The sequence below is a fragment of the Phalacrocorax carbo genome, chromosome 2, assembly GCF_963921805.1.
Source record: "Phalacrocorax carbo chromosome 2, bPhaCar2.1, whole genome shotgun sequence".
Lineage (NCBI taxonomy): Eukaryota > Metazoa > Chordata > Aves > Suliformes > Phalacrocoracidae > Phalacrocorax > Phalacrocorax carbo.
In genome coordinates this window covers 117,662,842-117,682,724 of record NC_087514.1, presented here as the reverse complement: position 1 = coordinate 117,682,724, position 19,883 = coordinate 117,662,842, and the positions used below count along the sequence as shown (strand labels likewise).

Here is a 19,883-nt window from a genome sequence, read left to right as displayed (position 1 = left end):
GTTCAACTCCTGTCTCTGCATGGGAGAACCCCAAAATTCACACCATGTGTCTGAGGGTGTTGTCCAACTGCTTCTTGAATAGCGTCAGGCTATTCATAGAGTCATGACTACCTCCCTCTGGAGCCTGTTCCTATGCTCCACCACCGTCTGGGTGAAGAACCATCTCCTAATATCCGACCTAAACCTCCCCTGGCACCTTTTCCTGCTATCCCCTTGGGTCTGGTCATTGGTCACCAGAGAGGAGAGATCAGCACCTGCCCCTCCTCTTCCCTTTGTGAGGAAGATGTAAACTGCAATGAGGTCTTGCCTCAGTCTTCTCTTCCCCAGGCTGAATAAACCAAGTGACTTAGCCACTCCTCATACCTCTAAACTCTTGACCAAGTTCGTGGCCCTCCTGTGGACACTTTCCGATAGCTTTATATCCTTAATGTACTGTGGCACCCAAAACTGCACACAGTGCTCGAGGTGAGGCCGCACCATTGCAGAGTAGAGCGGGACAACCACCTCCCTCGACTGGCCGCAATTCAGTGTGTGATGCACCCCAGGACTCTCTTGGCCCTCTTGGCTGCCAGGGCACACTGTTGGCTCATGTTGAACTTGCCATTGACCAGAACCCCCAGATCCCTCTCTGCTGAGCTGCTCTTCAGCCTCTCGTTCCCCAGGCTGTAGGTACATCCAGGGTTGCTGTGCCGCAGGTAAAAAATCTGGCACTTGCCATTGTTAAACTTGATATGGTTGGTGATTGCCCAGCTCTCTAGTTTGTCTAGATCTGTCTGCAGCTTCTCTCTGCCCTTGAGAGTGTCAACAGCTCCTCCCAATTTTGTGTGGTCAGCAAACTTAATTAGCATTCCTTCCAGTCCTGTATCCAGTTCATTTATGAAGAGATTAGAGAGTACTGGCCCTAAGATGGATCCCTGCGGAGCCCCACTAGTGACTGGCCGCCAGCCCAATGTAACCCCATTTACTATAACCCTTTAAGCCCAACCGATCAGCCAGTTGCTCACCCATTGCATTACATGTTTATCCAGATGTATGCTGGACATTTTGTCCAGGAGGATACTGTGAGAGAAAGTATTGAAAACTTCACTAAAATCCAAAAAGATTACATTGACTGGCTTCTCTTGGTCAACTAGGTGGGTAACCTTGTCATAGAAAGAAATGAACTTTCTTAGACAGGACTTTCCCCTTGTGAACCTGTGCTGGCTGGGACCAATGACTTCATTGTCTTTCAGGTGTTTTTCAGTAGCTCCCAGAATAATCTTTTCCATAATTTTGCCAGGCACAGGAGTGAGACTGACAGGTGTGTAGTTACCAGGGTCATCCCTGTTGCCTTTCTTGAAGATTGGGTCAACATTTGCCAGCTTCCAGTCAACTGGGACCTCTCCAGATTCCCAAGAGCACTGAAAAATCATTAAGAGAGGTCTTGCTATGACATCAGCCAGTTCTTCAAGTACCCTTGGATGAATCTCATCAGGACCCATCAACTTACAGGGATCTAGCTGGAGCAGCAAGTCCCGCACAAGTTCGGGGTTGACTGGGAGTTTATCATTCCCAGAGTCATGGTTCTCTAGCCTAGGGCTCTGGGTGTCCCAGAGCCCATCGTCAGTGTTGCTGTATTCTTTGATGGTAAATTAAACAGAGCTGGCCCTTCCTGAATTTATCATTGGACATTTTGTTTCAGATGCTGAGAGGATTATGTACGGAAAATGTTGCAGTTATGTTACATACGGTCATACTTTATAAATAAGCAAAATTGATTTACTTTGTAAGGAGCAAGTAATAGGACCACCTTGTCTGGCAAGTAATGTATATAGGCCATAAAAAGTTAGATGGTGTCCTGTCACTATAAAATGAATCCAGCAGAGCTGATTATTTGTAGAAAAAGCTGACTTGAGTTTCAACTGAAAATAGCTGTTGGGCATCCCATAGCCTGTTTTTTGCAATTGCTAATACTTATGTAAGGATTGTGTAGCAACGATACTCTTGGCAAAAGAAGAGGTTTGGCTTGTAAAGAAATGGTTTTTGGTGCCACTTTTGTTATTGAAAGACTTGCTGTGTAGCTGTGCTGAGAAAGGCACCTTAGCCTGAGTAGTTTACAAGCAGAAATTGTGAGGATAAAGTTACTGGAAAGTTTTAATGTGTCTCACACAGGTTCTAGTTTAAGTGCTTTAGTTCACAAAGTAGCACATCCCTAGTAAAAAGCAATTTGTTTTAATAATTTACCTGAAAGGTTAAGCATTAGATGAGTCAGTGGATGTGTGCTTCATGTAGAAATTGGTGTTTGTCAGCTTTTTGTGACATGCTATTGAAAACAAGCCTGACAGAAATGAGCTAATAGATACTTTTTTAAAAAAAAAAATAAAAAACAACAATAAAACAAAAAAGAAAGACTCCTCAAGCTTTTCATATGCCTCACCACTTATATTTCCAAGACAAGTATTATTATGGGGTTGTATTGAATAAGATATTACTGGAATTTACCAATGGAGCAGGTTGTTACCTGCGAAGTTGGTAAAGGGTTGGAACACCACTAATGCTAGAATTGTTAATTTAATCATACAGATACAATTCTACTTTTACTGATATGGCTATAAATTACTCAGCTTATATGTGAGTTTTCTAGCCTGCATGTTTTTATTGAAGTGTTTATATGTACTGCTGCACTGCAATTATTGGTGACATGCCTCATAGCTCAATAGGGTGTTTAGTAAAACGGAGGACAAAGGGAGAAGAGAAACCTTCCACATATAAAAAATTGTAAAAATGTTTTGTATTTATTGAATAGGACATTTTAGGAGAAATACAAGACAGCTTCTATGGTGGTTGCAAGACTTTGCAACTGTGTGTGGTTAGTATTGAACTGAGAGTGGGTGATGCTCTTTTCCCCTGTTGCTTGTTAACAGAGTATGCTTGGGCATTCTTCCAGAAAATTCTGAGAAAAACCTCCTGAAAGAGGAAAGTAAAATCTGTGACAGCTGTACTTTGTAATTCTTTTTCATGTGTGTAGCCTTTACTCTTCCATATTGCATTTACACTCTACTAGCATATAAAGGACTTTCATGACAGCGGGTTTGCTATGAAAGGAATTGTGCAAATCAAATACGAAGCCCCTTCCTTAAGAAGGCCATTGTATAAAATGGGGAAGAAGTGACAAATTTGTCCTGTGCTTGTTTTGTAACAACTGGATGGTGTGATAAAGTTGAAAGGATCTTCTGAGCAGATTATCTTGTTGATATGCTGTCTTCCGTCAGGCATTTCTCGTCCTTACTATTTTGATTTTCATTTTGATACAGTTTGTCAGCATTCTTTGTGTGTAAAACCACTATAAATTATAAGATGTGAAAAATAGAAGTTCTGAAATAGAATTCCATTCTCAAATTAGTTATTTAAAATCCTGCTAACTCATGTTATTGCTGAAGCTTTTTAGAAATTATCAGGCATTTCTATCATACCAAATTCTGGGTTTGGGCCAGAAATTCCAAGAAGCCACAGTATGTGCATGTGGTACTTACACTATGCATTTTGTTATCCACTTTTATCTATCCACTTTTATCAATCCACACAGTATTGTATCAAAATAATTAAAATGAGTAATTGCCAGGCTGTTACTGCAAAAGCTTATTTCTTATGTGATAAAATTGGGAAGGGCCTTACAAAGGTGAGAGACAAGCAGTTTGACTCTTGCACAGCTTGATTTCTCACTCTGTAGGTGGTATGCGCACAGTGGGGTTTTGAGAAATAGCTGTTTCTTTCCATGGCTCAATAGGAGAGAAACAAAATATTAGGAGCTAGCCACCTTTGTGTTTAGAAAGACACAGGACAGTCTGTGTATAGCACATGGGAATAATGAAGCATGTGTGGAAAATGGGATTATGATGATAGAGATTGTAGATCATCACTTTTTGTAGTTGGCAGGACCATACAAATTGCAGTGAAACTGCCTTAGAAGGTGACTTAAGAGGTTTGTGGCCCTCCTAGGCTGAGTTTTTATGAGTCTTGGGTATCAAGAAAATTCCAGAAGACTAGAAGACAACTGTAAAGCTTTTAACTAGGCAAAGGAAAGATGACCGGAAAACTCAGCCTCCTATTCAGTATGCAGTGGAAGAACTCACCATAGATTTGTTTGATAGAAAATATATAGAGAGAAATATAAGTAACAGTTGTGGTTTTGTGGAAAAATAAGTGATCGGACTTTATTCTTTGAGATTAAACAATCGGTTGGCTTTACCAACCAAAACTGTATGTTTCTACTCCAACGTTTGACCTTTTCATTTTACAAGTAGCACTGTGCAGTATATTAGTGCATGTTAAAGGGATTTAGGATTGGTTGTTCAGTGCATGTTCAGGGATTCAGGTTCAGCTGTTGCAGCAGTCAACAGGGAGGCCCAATATAAGTCTTCCTTCTTAAATTTTTTATTAAAAAAAAAAACTTAACACTTTGGAAATCACTGCTTCAGAAGTCACTGGCGATAAAAATTATAGATGACACAGAAAGGAGTGTAATGGGAAACTACTGTGAAGACAAGGCATCCCTAAGGAAGTACGAATGACATGATGAATTGGGAAGTGTTCAAACAAGATTAATTTTACACAATAATTTTATGTGGATAGATATACAGAACTAAGGAATGATACAGAAAGAGCTGTGGCCTGGAGTGTGTACTCCCAGAAGAGGATGTGAATGTGAAATGGGTAAGATGCTATAAGATTTCTTGTCTGATGCTGCTTCAAAAAGGCTCTTAGAGTGGCCTGAAATGGCTCTGAAAATGGGAGGAGAGAAATCATACTTTGTGTATAGCTGCTTTGATACAAATAAATTTTTTAATGCTACACATGCTTCTGTTGTCTACGTTTGAAGCAACATACTGGAAAAATGAAGAATATGCAGAGAAAATTATATTTAAAAAACTAAAGTGAAAAGGTTGTTAAAAAGAATTAAAGATGACATGATAAGGGGCTTTAAAACTCGAGAAAGTATGAACTGCTAAAGCACTGTTTAATTTGGTGAAGAAAAGTAGAAAAAAGCATAAAGCTGAAAGTCAGACATTCACCTTAGAAATAAGGCAAACATTTTAACAGAGTGATTAATGGGTGGAACAAACTACTGTGGAAGGTGGTGATTTTCCATCTCTTGAAGGCTTGGAAATCAAGAATGGATCCTTTTCTGGAAGATAGATTTTAGCCAAATACAAGTTTACCATAAAGGAGGTGAGGAACCGTGAGCTTTTGTGACTCTCGGTGCCTTTAGTGTGAAATTCATTTGTGCTGCAGGTACTGTTAATGTTGAAAGATCTCTGAGGCCAAGCTTAGGAGGCATGTGTCCAGAGTGGTATGTGCTTAGGGAAGAAAAGTCTTGAAGAGCTTTGGTTATTGGTAAGCAGATTCTCCTTCTTGAGCTTGATACTGGATAACTAAGGAAAATTTAATAGCCTCGGGTATAGGAAGTCATAATAGATGATCCTAAACTTTACTGTGGATCTATTAACTTCATTTCTGGTTTCCTTGTACTAAACAATGCCAAAGGCTTAAGTGGAAATTAATCCTGCTGCTGGCTGCATTAGTGTCTATCTGTGTAGCTATGGTCTGAGAGGACAGATGTCCTATACAACCATCAGCTGCCCTACTTGGTAGTTTTTTCCACTTATTAAAATTACAAGTGCCTGCTGACATAGTCGTCCTCCCTAAGCACCAGGCAATGTCAGTGTCTAATGCTGGCAGATGACTGACAATGTCAGTGTTGCTGTCTCCATCTCAGTTTGTTTGTTGCATTTAAAGTCTCTTAAAGACACTCAGGTCTTTAAAAGACTTTAAATTATTCCAGACCTTAAAGTCTTGTGTCTTGTTGACTAGTTTCGCTGACTAATAAGTATTTGCTTAGTAGTTCTGTTGGACTGCAAGTAGAGAAGCAAGTGCATGTTAGTGGCTTGCATGTAGGACTACTGTAGAGGGTGAATAAATAGGGAAGTGTGGAAAAAATGTTTTCAAACAAGTTGGCAAAATGACTCAGGAATTGTAAAAGAATTTACTGGTATCTCTTACCTATTGTAGTATTTAAGTGAATAATAATAATTCTGATTTTGCTGGGTTATAACACATCCTTTTGCTGTTATCTATTTTGATGGTGTTGGTGGTTTAACCCCAGCCAGCAGCTAAGCACCATGCAGCTGCTTGCTTACTCCCCCTGCCTCAGTGGGATGGGAGGGAGGATTGGAAGAGTGAAAGTGGGAAAAGCCATGGATAGAGAAAAAGGCAGTTTAATAGCTAAAGCAAAAGCCATGCACAAGCGAAGTAAAACAGGGAATTCATTCACCACTTCCCATGGGCAGGCAGGTGTTCAGCCATCTCCAGGAAAGCAGGGCTCCATCACACGTAATGGTTACTTGGGAAGACAAACACCATCACTCTGAATGTTCCCCATTTCCTACTTCTTCCCCCAGCTTTATATACTGAGAATGACGTCATATGGTATGGAATATCCCTTTGGCCAGTTGGGGTCAGCTGTCCCGGCTGTCTGCCCTCCCAGCTTCTCGTACACCTGGCACAGCAGGGGAAGCTGAAAAAGTCCTTCACTAGTACAAGCACTACCTAACACACTGATGTGTTAGTTGTTGCTATCAACATTATCCTCATATTAATCCAAAACACAGCACTATACCAGCTACTAGGAAGAAAATTAACTCTATCCCAGCTGAAACCAGGACAGATGGGAACAGCTTGGGCTGCCTTGCAAGAAAGTTTCTTGTTTAGAGCGAAAGGAAAAAACTAAAAGCATCATGAATGTTTACATTTACTAAAATACTTTGCTTAACATAAAACGATTAGTTTTATTTTTTGCCTTTTTAAAAAGTCACTTCATACAGAATGGAGCAAAAATAGATCCATCTGTTCTGCTTTTGGTTTTAATTTACTTTTTTTCTGGCAGAAATCATGCATCAACATTAATCTCTTAACAGCAATAAACAATCAAACAGGAAGACAGACTGCCAGACAACTCATAGTAGTGGGGATGTATAAAGTAGCTTTTCTTCAACATCTTACAGTTCCTTCTGTTTTTTCAGTAGAACTTGATACATCACTTCTAAAGCATGTTGTGCTCTTCATTTAGGCAAGAGTACTGTGTCATGAAATGGTTTGTCGCAACCCTTCCTTTCTTAGTTACAAATGACGTAGAAATCTGTCTTCTGTGCTTCAGCTTCTGTAAATCTAAGATAACCCTTGGATTCCACTCATACAGTGGTACTATGAAGAAGCTTCTGCAAGCCAAGAAGCTTCTGCAGCTCTCCAGCATGATCTCTACACTCTCGTCTTCAGTCGTTTGCCTCATGGGAGGAAGGTGACTTCAGAAGAGGATTCATGGCGGGTCTTTGGTATAAATGCTGCTCCTGAAAGGGAGAGAATGCTTTCAGTGCTCGACTGAACAGTCCAGCAATCTTGCGGAGCACGTTAAGTGTGTACGTTGTCTGTGAAACGCTGCTAAGTTTCGTAAAGCGGGCAGACCTCAGAATGGATGTTCGAATGACAAAATAGATGCTCTCAAAATAAATGTTGTTGATAGGGTTTTATAAATTGTTTCATAGCTGCTGAGAATGTCTGTCCTTCTGTTCGCATGGCTAATAGTTTTTTGAGAAAATGTATTGCTGTATGATGAAAAAGAGAAAGTGTTTTCATGTGTTAATGAATTATTGGAAAACTAATATCTGAAGTGATCAGAGTAAACATCCAGAAGGCTGTTATGTTTAAGTAGTACTTCTATTAACTTTCATTACGTTTTTTGACTCTTACCACAGCTAAAAATCACAGCCCTTAAGACGTAAGCATCCATTTTGAGCTCTAACTTCAGATTTCCGCTTGGAAAGTAGTAACTGGAATTTCACAGGATTAAATTCAGCGTCTCTTACCAGTTGTGTTTGCTCATCAGTGTTAACATCTTACTATAAGATGGAATTCTTATTAATACTGTTCATTGTTTTAATGACTGAAAAAATTAATTGGTGAGCAGGTAACAGTACATAAGTGAACTACAGTAATATCTTTAATATATTTCATATCTTTCATTCTCTGTAATAGAAAATTGTTTGGAATAGGATCTATACTTTATGCTTAAGCTAATCATTTTTTTTCGCTGAGAACAGCCTTTGAACCAATTTCATTGTTGTTTAGAAATGGTATTTGGCAAAATTCATTTTGACAGTGAAAAATTTCTCTCAGAAAACTATTAAGAGTTGGCAGCCTTGAGGAATTGGTTCCATGATCAGAATAGTAATGGTAAATTTTCAATTGTAGTTGTTTTTTGTAGAGTAAATTTAAAAAATATACTGATGTTGTTAGACTTTGGTAGTCACTATGAAATCCCTTTAGAAATTTGGGTTGTTGTTCATGTTAGTGCTTAGATTAATGAACTTGGATCTATCTGTGTGTTGTTTTCCATTTCTTAGTCTTCACCAGGCCCTGAAATCTTCACCTGTATTTGTGTAAATTATTTCTTTAATTGTAGCACAATTACAGGTATGTAAGCTAGTTTCTCTGCATTAAAAAGGATTATGAATGATAACATTCTTTTTTCATGTTTGGGTAGTAAGGAGAGGGAAACAAAAAGTAGATTTTCAGAAGGAGCACTGGCTTGTTCTACTATGTTGGTGTTGACTGTCCGTAGATGATAGCTATGATATTGTTCCTTAAGTCTCAATGAGCAAAACAATTTGGTAAAATGCTAATATTGCATTTAATTTGCTTCATGTGTAACTGCTATCTTTCTGTAGAACTACAGAACTGTGAATCCATGTATTAGTCTGAATTTATAATAAAACATTTTAATTGTTGTTCTTTTCCTTTCTTCCTAGAATATTTTCTTTCTTGGACATAGTTACGTTGTGTCGATGTGCACAGGTTTCCAAGGTATGTATTTCTTTCGGGGTTTTTGTTGTTCTTTGGGAAGCTATGCTCTGAACTACTTGCAAATCATGGGCTTTAAGGAAGTCTGCATCCTGTCAAAAAAATCAACTCAGCCTCTCTAGGCCTCTTTGTTTATTGAACAAATGAAGAGTGGGTCCAGTTTTGCATTCAGATGTGGAGTTAGTTGCTATGTACTGGACTTCTGTTTAAAGGCTATGGAAAAAGATATCCAGTAGCGTATGCTCTGTATCTGGAGAAAGGATTAGGCCCAGTTTGGCATAATGGCATTTGCTTTTTATAAAGCATGTGGCTGTCTAACACTATTTTTCAGACACATTTTCTGCTTAAAATTCCATGTAGTTTGGTTAATGTGCACCATGTGTCTAAGAAGTACATCCATCGTTTGCTTGCCAAATATAAAAGGTGTTAAGTAGATGGGCTACTAGTAGGGGAGGAAGCACGCAGAAGATAATAGAGAAAGCGTGCTAAGTAAACTTCTATGTTTAGCTCATCTTGATTTTTTTTTTTCCTCTTGAATTAAAATGTGGAATACTCTGTTCCTACCTCGAGTGTGTACAAGGAGGTGTATTCTTATGCAACATAAATGAACTTTGTTTCATGCTTTTCTTCCTTCTTTTAATGAGGATTGGGTTCTGGTTTTTTGTTGGATTTTTTTGTTTGTTTGATTTAATGTATAAGTAAGTGTGTAACAATTTCATTCCTACACCCTTACCACCCTGGCCCATAACTTCAGAAAGTTTTGTGAGTTAATACCAGGTTTTCTCAGAACCTTCAGCTAAAGCCTAGAATACAGTGGAAGAAAATGAAGGTGATTAAGTTGTGTTTTTCTCTCAGAACTACCTGTCAGTTGGATGCAGTATTCTTTTTTTCTGTGTTGTTTTTTTTTTTTTCTTCTGAGTACACTTGTGTTTCTCTGGCTTTTTTATTTTATTTTATTTCAAAGAACTGTTGCTTCGACAGTGAAGGACAAATTCTCACACACATACATGTAAAGTAGCACATGTAAAGGAAAGGCCTGATCCTAACAGTGGAAAATCAGCAGTTTTCTGAAAGGTTTCTGTTCCTCTCAGAATAGTAACTACTGAGGTTGAGGAACTGTGGTTTTATTGGAAGGAATATCATCTGCAGTTACTTTTCTCCACATAGATCTAGCAAAAGTAACTTACTAGACAAATTTACGAAAGCTTTTCTAAAAATAGAGGGATAAATCTTGCCGTGTCCTTGTACGTAATTTACACTTAATTTCTTGCTTTCCTGCCTGTTTTATGGGAATAAGTTAGCCTTTGAAGTGTAATCCATTTAGGAGATTTGAGATTAATTTCCATAAATACTATGTTTTTAACTAGTTGATATTGTATGACTACTAATATCTACAATTATATTTCTTTTTTAAAAATGCTACCTGAAATTTTGTAATAGTTGACTTCGTGAGAGGCAAATGAATGGAGAAAGTCAGTGGAGGTAATAAACTGTTTGTTTTCTGTAGGCATGGAATGTTTTAGCTTTGGATGGAAGCAATTGGCAAAGAATAGACCTCTTTAACTTCCAGACGGATATAGAGGTTAGTGTCTTTCGGTATTTTTCATTCCTATGGTGACGTTTAAGAGCATACCCCACTTTGAGTATCCCATAGACTGTGCTTGCATTCCCATGTTTCAAAGCCTAAAGTTCAAAATAACTGTGAAGGAGCAAATGGAAAAAGAACGCTGTATTTGACCTTTTTTACACTGGATGAGTGTTTCAGCTTTGGTTGCCAGCTATGTATCAGATAATTTCATATATCATATACATACAGGGCTCTAGAAATTCCAAGCTGCTCATTTCCAGAAAGTAAAAGTATAAATGGTGCTTCTGGACAGCGAGATCCTCTGAATTACTTTCACGATCTAGAGGATAATTTTGGTAGTGGCCCCGAGCCTCTCTGTGAGGGTGCCATCTAGTGCTGAAAGCTCTCTGCACACTTGGCTATAGGACTTGGAGGTTGAAACTGTAAAACGCTGATCAACTTTCCTTAGTGATGACTTACCTAAATTTGATTTGGTGTGTATTTGATTACCATTTGATGAACACTTGCTTTGTAAGGTTTGAACCTTGCCTAAAATGCAGGTACAAGTGGATTAAAGTCTTTTTCAGCATGTAATGAAAGGATTAGGGTAGTCTTGTCTTCTGTGAGAAAAACATGTCTGCATTAATGCTATCATAGATGTGCATAACAAAATAAAACAACATCTAAGTATGAGGACAAAATCCATGGGGAAGTACAGTTCCTTAATTGAATCTGAACTGGTTTATTATTTGTTGTTTGATGATACAAATTGAATTTAGAATACATCAATGAATTTGCTTCTGGATTTTATGTTTTAGCTTCTTAGCTGCATGAATAAAATCCAGATGGGTTTCATTTCATATATTTTGCTAACCGTGGTTCAAACTGTTCCTAAAGCTGTACAGTAATATATAGGGTATATTTTTTTCTCTGCTTTTTAAAAATTTTAATGCTGACTCTTCTGCTATACTGATGTTAAGCATGAGGACCTTCCAGAACAGGAGGAAGATTTTGGCATCTGCCTCTATCTAAATGTGACTAAGAAGACTTGGAGCTTTAATGTAATCTTTTTGGTTGCCTTTAAAAAAGCTTGTGTTTCTCATTTGCTAAGAAATAATAAAGAAAACCCCACAGGTCTGTGGTACTTCTGTTGGTTAGCCTTTTCTGTGTCTGAAAGCTTTCTGCTATTTAGAAAAACAGTATTGGATTTTATGGTTTTTATATGTTTGTCTTATGTTATACCTAGTGGTGTTGCCCTTTGAGACACTATGTTTGTAGCATGGGATTCAGGAGAAGGAATGAAATTATGTTATGATCCTCTTTTGCTATAAGACACTATTGTGGTTTGGAGCAATTCAGTTACTTTGGTATATTATATTTAAGTACATTTTTAATATAAACCCCTTGAATTTATTCATAAGAGTATGTTAAACCAGAAATTATTATATAAAGTAGTTTTGAACAAGATAACACTTCCCCGTTCAGTATCCAAGAATTCTGTTTAGTAAATTATTATTTTTTTTTTTGCCTATAGATTTACGACAGGTAAAAGCTGCTAATTGTATTTGGCAACTTTTTGCTCAGTTGGACGTTGTACTGTTTGGTGATGTTTCACATAGCATCAAGCAGTACTTGATCTGAGACTATCAGGTAATGAAAAATTAGGTTTTATTGTGAATTTTTCCATATTTAAGACATCATGTACTAGAGAATAAGGTGAGAAAAAGCAGCCTATAAAGAAAAACTACTTCTTTTCTATCACAAAGATGTGTGAAGATCTTGAAGTTAAATGTGCCTTAGGATTTCTTGGTATGTGGAACCGAATGTAAGATGAGGTAGTTTGAAGAACTTTTTTTGAGTGACGTTGTATTATTTGAACAGCTAAACACATTTGAATGTACTTAAGTTGTCTTTTTGAATATGGTGCTTGTTGAGGGTTTTTTACATGCTTAAAGAAATAAACGGGTTTGGGAAAACTTACTGTTTCTGTTTTCTTGAATAATGCATTAGGGTTTGGCTTTTTTCTGCAATGTATATTGCACTTGCATTATATGTTATTCATTGAAGACTTCATCCTTACAGCAAAGGTATTTGGCCTCTACTGAGAAATAAGTCTGACTAATGGAAAGCTTTAAAAAAGACATAATTACGTTTGTATAACGATTTTCAGTTTGTTTTTTGGTGTAAATTCTTTTGAGAGATGAGATAATCTTACTTATGGACTAAGAAACAAGCTCTGATAGATATTTTCACATAGTGCTAGCCAGGACTTTGGTATTAGGGGTAAACAACAAAATATAAGGAACATTTTATTGTTTCAGTAAAATTGTTACCATCCTGTATAGAGAGGAAAACAAAAACAAAAATCCACTGACCCGTAATTTTATAAGTATTCCTTCTTTTAAAAAAGAGGGAGAAAGAAAAAAAAAAAATAAAAGGTGCTAAGTATTTGTCCTGTTTGTTAAGTGATCAGAGTTGATTTCTTTTACCTGACCTCCCTAAAATTAGACACAATGTGATGTCTAGTTGGTTTTTGCAGTGGCCACCTGCTTTTTGCTATCTTACCTTGGTTTTCCTACCAAAAAAGAAAAAGTATATTATTGTCATAATTAAGTAGCATTTTTTCATAATGCTACTTTCAGATTGAATATTAGTACTACTGTGCCATTTTGCTTACTCCTAATGTATAGCAAGACGTGCTTTCAGGATGTAAATAAGAAGCATTTTGTTGCAAATGTGGAGTCAAGTAGGGCATTTTGTCTGTAAGCCATGCTTCAGCTTTTGACAAATAACAAGGCATAAAGTCTGTAAGCTTCACAGTGTGAGAAGTTCTTTGGCATTCCCAAGTGTTAGGCACAGACAACCAAATACGTATGACATGATGACTGACAGGTGGGCTCCAGCAGATATTCCGCAGGCCACTGAAGTGGCTGCTCCCACCAAGGTATTCAGCACCTTTCGGTTGCAGAGGTAACCGTCCCTATAGCAGGGACTGTAAAGCGGGACTTATTGGAGGCTGTAGTTCAGAGTGACGTACTAGCCTAAGCACGTCTTTGTGGACAATTGACACTTACATGCTGTACGTGCATCTGCGATCCTTGAGGAATGGGGATGCTTCCCATTCCGCCTCCGGGGCAGTTCTTCATGTTCCCTACACATCTGACAAAACTTGAAGGTCATTTTAGCAGTCTTAATGGGTAGGTTTTGCTGAGACAAAAAAAAATTGAGCCATGTGTGATGAATTGAAAAAAAGGAAGAGGAAACTAAAGGTTGAATTGAATAGCACTTCAGTGTGAGCAGAGACTCTCAACAGCTGTTTTTTCTTAAAAGCAGCACAAGAAATTCAAATAAGTGTGATTCTGGTGAGGTATAGCTGGTGTTGGTCTTCACTCCCAGCATTTTTAATTTGGTTAAAATGTTATGTCAGAATAAAACTTAACAAATTCTTCCTTTTATTTGGTTTAAGGGTCGTGTTGTGGAAAATATATCGAAAAGGTGTGGTGGATTCCTGAGACAACTTAGTCTGAGAGGATGTCTTGTCGTTGGAGACTCCTCTTTAAAGTAAGTAAAGTGCTAGATTGAGACATTAATTATTTCCTAATGTCAGGACCAAAAGCAACTAAATTTGTTTGGATTTCTAAGTACTGACTAATGATGAAAATGGGATACTTAAGTAAGTACTAACTACCTTAATAATGACTAAATGAGATGTCATTTTGAGATCAAAGTATAGCTACTGTGATTTTCTGGAAATGAACTAAGAAATGAGACCTGCACTTTTCCGAAATGTCTTTTTCTTCCAGTAGTATTATGTTGATATCTCTCAATTTTCAAGCAGTTAAAATGTTTTCAGACCTCTACTCTGGCATCTTACAATATTAATTTCATCAAGATTAGTAGTCAGTCAGTTTATAGTTTATCTTCTGGTCTGGACAAGAGGTGACCCTAGCAAACGGAGGAAGCATAAAGACTGATACAGTTGAGTGCCTACAAAATCGGGAAAGGCCTGGGGTTCTTTTCTTTCTTGCTCTAATAAAGAACAGGCAGGCAACAGGAACATCTCAGGAGTTTCTAGAGACAGTGGCCCTTCTTTACATAGTATACCAACTGAACTGTGCAATTTGTTCCTGGAAGACAGTTTGACTCCATATAAGCCTTTTCTATATGTAAACTGTTTAGCCAGATTCCTCTGTGGATATTTGTCTGAGTATTTAAACCCAAAGATCCTACCTCCAGCTGAAGGGTCCCTAAGCTACAAGTACTTCAGGGCTCAAAGAATATTTAGAGGAAGCCTTGGGGTATGGCTTTTTGCAGTTACGCTTTCCTCCACTGTCACAGGAGACTGGGCTGGATGGCATTCAGTCTGATGCAGTGTGGCCATTCTTAGGTGGAAAATACAAGCACAAAGATTTTTGTTAAGCAGTGGGCATTAAGTTAGTGTCTCGTGACCTTTAGCTCTTTTTAAAATTCCTGAGTAAGCCTAATTCACTGATTTTTGTCTCTAGAGTAAATTAATCCAGCAACTAGTTAAGCAGTACATTGCTTTAGTAACCCAAATGGGCATCCTAGCTTCAGAACCTAAGATTTCCCCAGAGCTTCCCTTGCCTCTAAGGCATCTCCCTAACTGCTTTGTGGTGTGTTTCCACCTTCAGGCAGTCTTGTTCCTCAGGGGAAAGTGCATATTATTAACATCCCTCAGTTTGCTAGCACCTGTTGTCAAAAAAAGAGGTAGCCCCAACCGGAGTTAACTTTCCATAGTGCTTCTCCAAGTTCCCAGACTGCCAACAGGCCAACAGTCCCTGTATCCTCAATAGGGAAGGCAATAGCAGAAGTGGAGGAGAGGGGGAAGGCAGGCTCAGAGAGATGTAGCAACTACCGTGGGGAGGGTGATGAGAAGAGTGTGAGGAGAGTGTAAGAAGAGTCAGGACAGCAGGTAACAGTTTTCCCCCCAGTAACACCATTTTCACATTTGGTTTAGGCTCCCAGCTGTGCTTTTCAGAGCATTAAGGCTGGGGGACTGCAGTGAGGGTTGTGAGTAGGACCAAAAATTGTAAAAGGATTCAGGTATTAGTGGCATGTGAGAAGAGGGGGTAGGGATGGGGATGGGGTATTACTAAGTAATGATATATTTAGTAAACAGATATTTAGAATAAATATACAGCAGTTCAGTGTGAAGCATGTGTACATTGTAGGGATGGTACAGCTAGTCATGCAGGCAGGTAATAGGACAGGCTTAGCAGAGACCAGCTACCAGCATGTTACCAGTATTCACACATGCATCTGTAACAGCTAACTGGTGCAGATGGTGTCTGAGACACTTCAGGAAAGAAGATGGTTTACCTCTGAAATATAAGCGGGTTATATTGAAAATAACAAATGATAAATGCATGAACTTTAAGACTTTCAGAACATTAGCATGAGAAAGATGGCATTAATGTTCAGATTCTTGTTCTGAAAGTGGTTTTTCCTGTCAGCTTTTTGTGTTGAGTTGTTTCCAGATCCATTAGTTCTGTGGGTGATACTAATTTCTCTATTTATCCTTCTTCTACACTAACTTTGGTTTAAAAACAGCCAGTTGTCGAAGTAGGTACTGAGTACATAGGTACCAAAGGTTTGTGGCAGCTCTGTCAGGACATGCCCCATGCTTGAATCTCAGAGGCCAAGTTTGCTGTTCCTGCAAGTTATTACAGAGTGTAGCGTCTTTCCAAGTGATTTGAAGAGTGTCTCAGTTGTAAATCTCTGTCCAGTACATGAATTTTGGAATAGCTGTTTTGAGAATTCAAGTGGAAACTCTCACCAGTATAACTGCTTCCCGGGTTTTTTTCCATTGTTTTCAATCCACACTGGAGAGCCAGGAAGTTGTTACCAGCTGAGTGTGTAGTCGGATCTGTTAACCACGGCAAGCCTCCAGACAAAACTGTTTTTGTGTGTTTCCTCCACCCCTGCCAATAAAATCCATGCAGTTGGAGGAAACATGGGCATAAAAACAGTGTTCTGAAATGCAGCACAGCTGTAAATATTACTCTGCAGAGATGAAAAGAAAGTTTATTTATTTCTTCTGGGTAATTAGTATAATGATACATACAGGCTTTTAGCAGCATAATAGCTCTAGTCATCCTTAGAGTTCATACCCAGTAGTGCACACAGATGCATTTTAATTTTTAAAATCATAAATAACTACTTTGCCACCCACAGGGCTTTGCATTAGTAGTCCGATAGGCTTAGGTCCCACTTCTGTATTGCACAAGGTATGTTCCTTTTAATTTGTGTGGGACTGAGCTCCTTAAGACCCACAAAGGCTTCAGTAGTGAGATACGCAAAAACTCTCCCCAGCAGCTTAATATTTAACTGATGTGGTATTTAAACTTTTCTGTTTATGCCCTTAATGTTTTTAATTAAGGCATTTGAAGCAAGTCAGTTCTCGCTTATAATTCTGTCCAGTTTCTGGACAGAAACAAACACCTTGCTCAAGTGGTATCTGAGAGAGGAACAATACTTGGTTTCAGGAGTTACTTAAGACAAACTTGCAATAGCAAAAGGAAAAAGCAACCACTGAGACAGATGTATTTAAGATGTACTTTGTAATTACTCTGTGGCTTGAAGATTAAGCTTTTTGACTGAGATGGAAGGAGGTAGGGGACAGAGCGCACTCTAGTGACTATATTACAACTTGTGACATTATATTAATTCTCCAGCTTTTTGTTGCTGTTTTAGGACCTTTGCACAGAACTGTAGAAACATCGAACACTTAAATTTAAATGGGTGCACAAAAATCACTGACAGGTAAGTCAAAGGGTTTTTTTTGTTTGATGGAAAAATTTGGAAAAAGAAGTAGCTGAAGGTATTTTTAGTGTGTCTGCTGTTTTGCAGCACGTGTTACAGTCTTAGCAGATTCTGTTCCAAGCTGAAACATCTGGATCTGACATCTTGTGTAGCCATCACAAACAGCTCTTTGAAAGGCTTAAGGTAAGAAGGTTCAGTGTTTTGTGTTAAAGCATTTAAAGAGCTGTTCAGCGTTTCATAAAGTTAAAAAAATCAGTGCTGAACCGTAACACTGTGTATCAGCACTGACTGTATCCTGCATCTAGCACTTCTTGGGTGTCGACTATGGTGTTTGTGTGTGGTCTTTTCTCATGACTTTTCTGTGGAGGCCTGGCACAGTCCACTGGCTATCATTAATTTCTAACAGTGTGTTTAATTTGGGTTTCCCACTGTTATGACTATTTGAAGGCTGGATTTAACTTTATGTATTTTTTTAATTCTCCCAGTGAGGGTTGCAGAAATCTGGAACACTTGAATCTTTCCTGGTGTGATCAGATTACGAAGGATGGTATTGAAGCACTGGTGAAAGGGTGTAGTGGACTAAAAGCTCTATTTCTTAGAGGTTGCACACAGGTACATAACTGCTTGGGTGATCCTTTAGGAATAAAATTTTATTTTGGGTTTTTGAAATCTCCATAAATTAAAAAATATTGTTCTTGTTATAGTCTTTTGTTCAATATTACATGACGTACATTCTTTGGGCTACTTTGCTTTGCGTTTAATTTCTTGTTTCTTTTCCTATGTCTGACTTAATTGCTAAATACAGTTAGAAGATGAAGCATTGAAACACATTCAAAATCACTGTCATGAACTTGTAATCCTGAATTTGCAATCGTGTACGGTAAGTATTTGAAGCTTCATAAGATACATTCCCTAAGAATCAAACAATTTTTGAACGCTGATAAATTGATCTGCTACACACTTAAGTAATTCAAATAGTACATCTGGCTAGTTTACAGAATTTTATGTGGAACAGAGGTCTTAAATGAGCTGGCTGTTCCTACAGCTGAGGGTGGATTTGGAGTGTTGGGTTAATTTTTTTCCCCTCATTTTATCTTTTAACTGTAGCAAGCTCTAGAGTAAAAATGAACTGCATTCATTCGAATCTCATGAACTGTGTATGCACTAAACCATGCAGTTTTACAGATGTAGTTCTTGTTCTCCCATCCGTTAAGGTCAAACGTTTTGGCCTATTCATAATTCTGAGGTTTCTAATTGAGCAGAAGCCGTACTCTGGGCTACATAATTGAGACTAAAATGCAATGGCATCATAACTGAAGGTGATTCAGATCCATCTAGGTAGCAGGAGAAGGGCATACTTTTTCAACAGCAATGAATGAACACATTCTGAGAGTCATTAATGTACTTTTAATTCTACTTAGAGGGTACAGAAAAATCAGATTTGCTGTATTTTACATTTCCTCTTTTGTTGTTTCTGATGTGACTTTTTAGGAACAGGAAAGATCTCCTTTTAGATTTTAAATGTATTTAAGACATTCTTTGTAAAATAAGCCTTAGAAAATATTGAAATAAATTTGAACTGCAGTGTTTCAGTCATGCACATTTGAATAATGAGGTTAGATTCTTTTTTTAATTTTTTGCTTTTGGAAGGTTTTCTACAGTTTTATTGCTACAAGGTATCATAAAATCTGCTTGGGCTAAAACTTTCAAATCTGTTTTACACATTATTCCTGAACGAATGTTGCATAGGACCATTTTTTATTAAGAGTGATTGAAAATTTTTGGACCTAATAGATTTCTTCCAAGTGTTGAACATTTTGGAGTGTTAGGGATTATTAAAAGTTACATTAAATAATTGCAGAAATTAAGAACAATATGAATACAAAGCTCGAGCTTCCATGAGCCAGATGCTTAATGAAAGAGAATTTTTAGATTTTTCAATCTGAATATAGGTGCCCAGTGAAGTTGGGCACCTACAGATAACGGGAATGAAAGGAAGTTCCTTATTTTGGTTGGAACCACACTTCAATAAACAAAGCCAATACATATTTTCCTCCCCTTTCAGTCTTCCTTTTATTGTCCTTCTCTTCCAAAGTTCTTTCTGTTGTACTTTACCTGAGACTAATGAGATATATCAAGGCTAGCCTTTTCTGATTATTTTTGTGGAAGGCTTTCAAGAGGTCTGATGATAATCAGTTATGATCTCTCCAGCTTAAAAGGGGCATTGGCGTAGAAGCGTACCAGAGTTTTCCCTTAGCCAGTGTGATTGTTGTCCTGTAGATAGTAAGTACCAAAAAAAACCCCCCTTGTGAGTGAAAGTATTGAGTATCCTACCTAGTTACGTGTGCTTTAAAGCTTTATTTCACTGCAGATGCATCCTGCTTGCTATGGCTTAGAAGCATGCTTCCAGAAGCAGCCAGGGTCTTTATGGTCAAAGGGCTAGCACTGATTTTTACAGAGCAGGTCTCTTTGCTTTATACGATCCACGCTTTAATTCTAGTGGCTCTCTTTTATGGACCTTGTAAAATACCAGGCCAGCTCCAGCAGCTGTGGATTGAACTGATAGTAACTCTGGAAACTGCACATCTGAAAGGTACTGTCTTTAGACTGTAGAAACTGGGGACTTGCAGGAATTTTTTTG

The 19,883-nt window shown here is 38.0% G+C and overlaps 1 protein-coding gene across 2 annotated transcripts in view; it reads left to right on the top strand.

The window, feature by feature from the left end:
* Window positions 1–19,883, top strand: part of FBXL2 (F-box and leucine rich repeat protein 2) — a 57,654-nt gene that overhangs the window by 24,408 nt on the left and 13,363 nt on the right. Inside the window, exons 3-9 of one of the 2 annotated variants that reach the window (XM_064444025.1) lie at window positions 8,841–8,895; window positions 10,400–10,474; window positions 13,926–14,020; window positions 17,174–17,242; window positions 17,330–17,425; window positions 17,728–17,854; window positions 18,048–18,122. In XM_064444025.1, the coding sequence (XP_064300095.1) occupies window positions 8,841–8,895; window positions 10,400–10,474; window positions 13,926–14,020; window positions 17,174–17,242; window positions 17,330–17,425; window positions 17,728–17,854; window positions 18,048–18,122 (592 nt within the window). Of the gene's footprint in view, window positions 1–8,840; window positions 8,896–10,399; window positions 10,475–13,925; window positions 14,021–17,173; window positions 17,243–17,310; window positions 17,426–17,727; window positions 17,855–18,047; window positions 18,123–19,883 lie in introns of those variants that run through there. The other variant, XM_064444026.1, reaches the window with a different exon arrangement.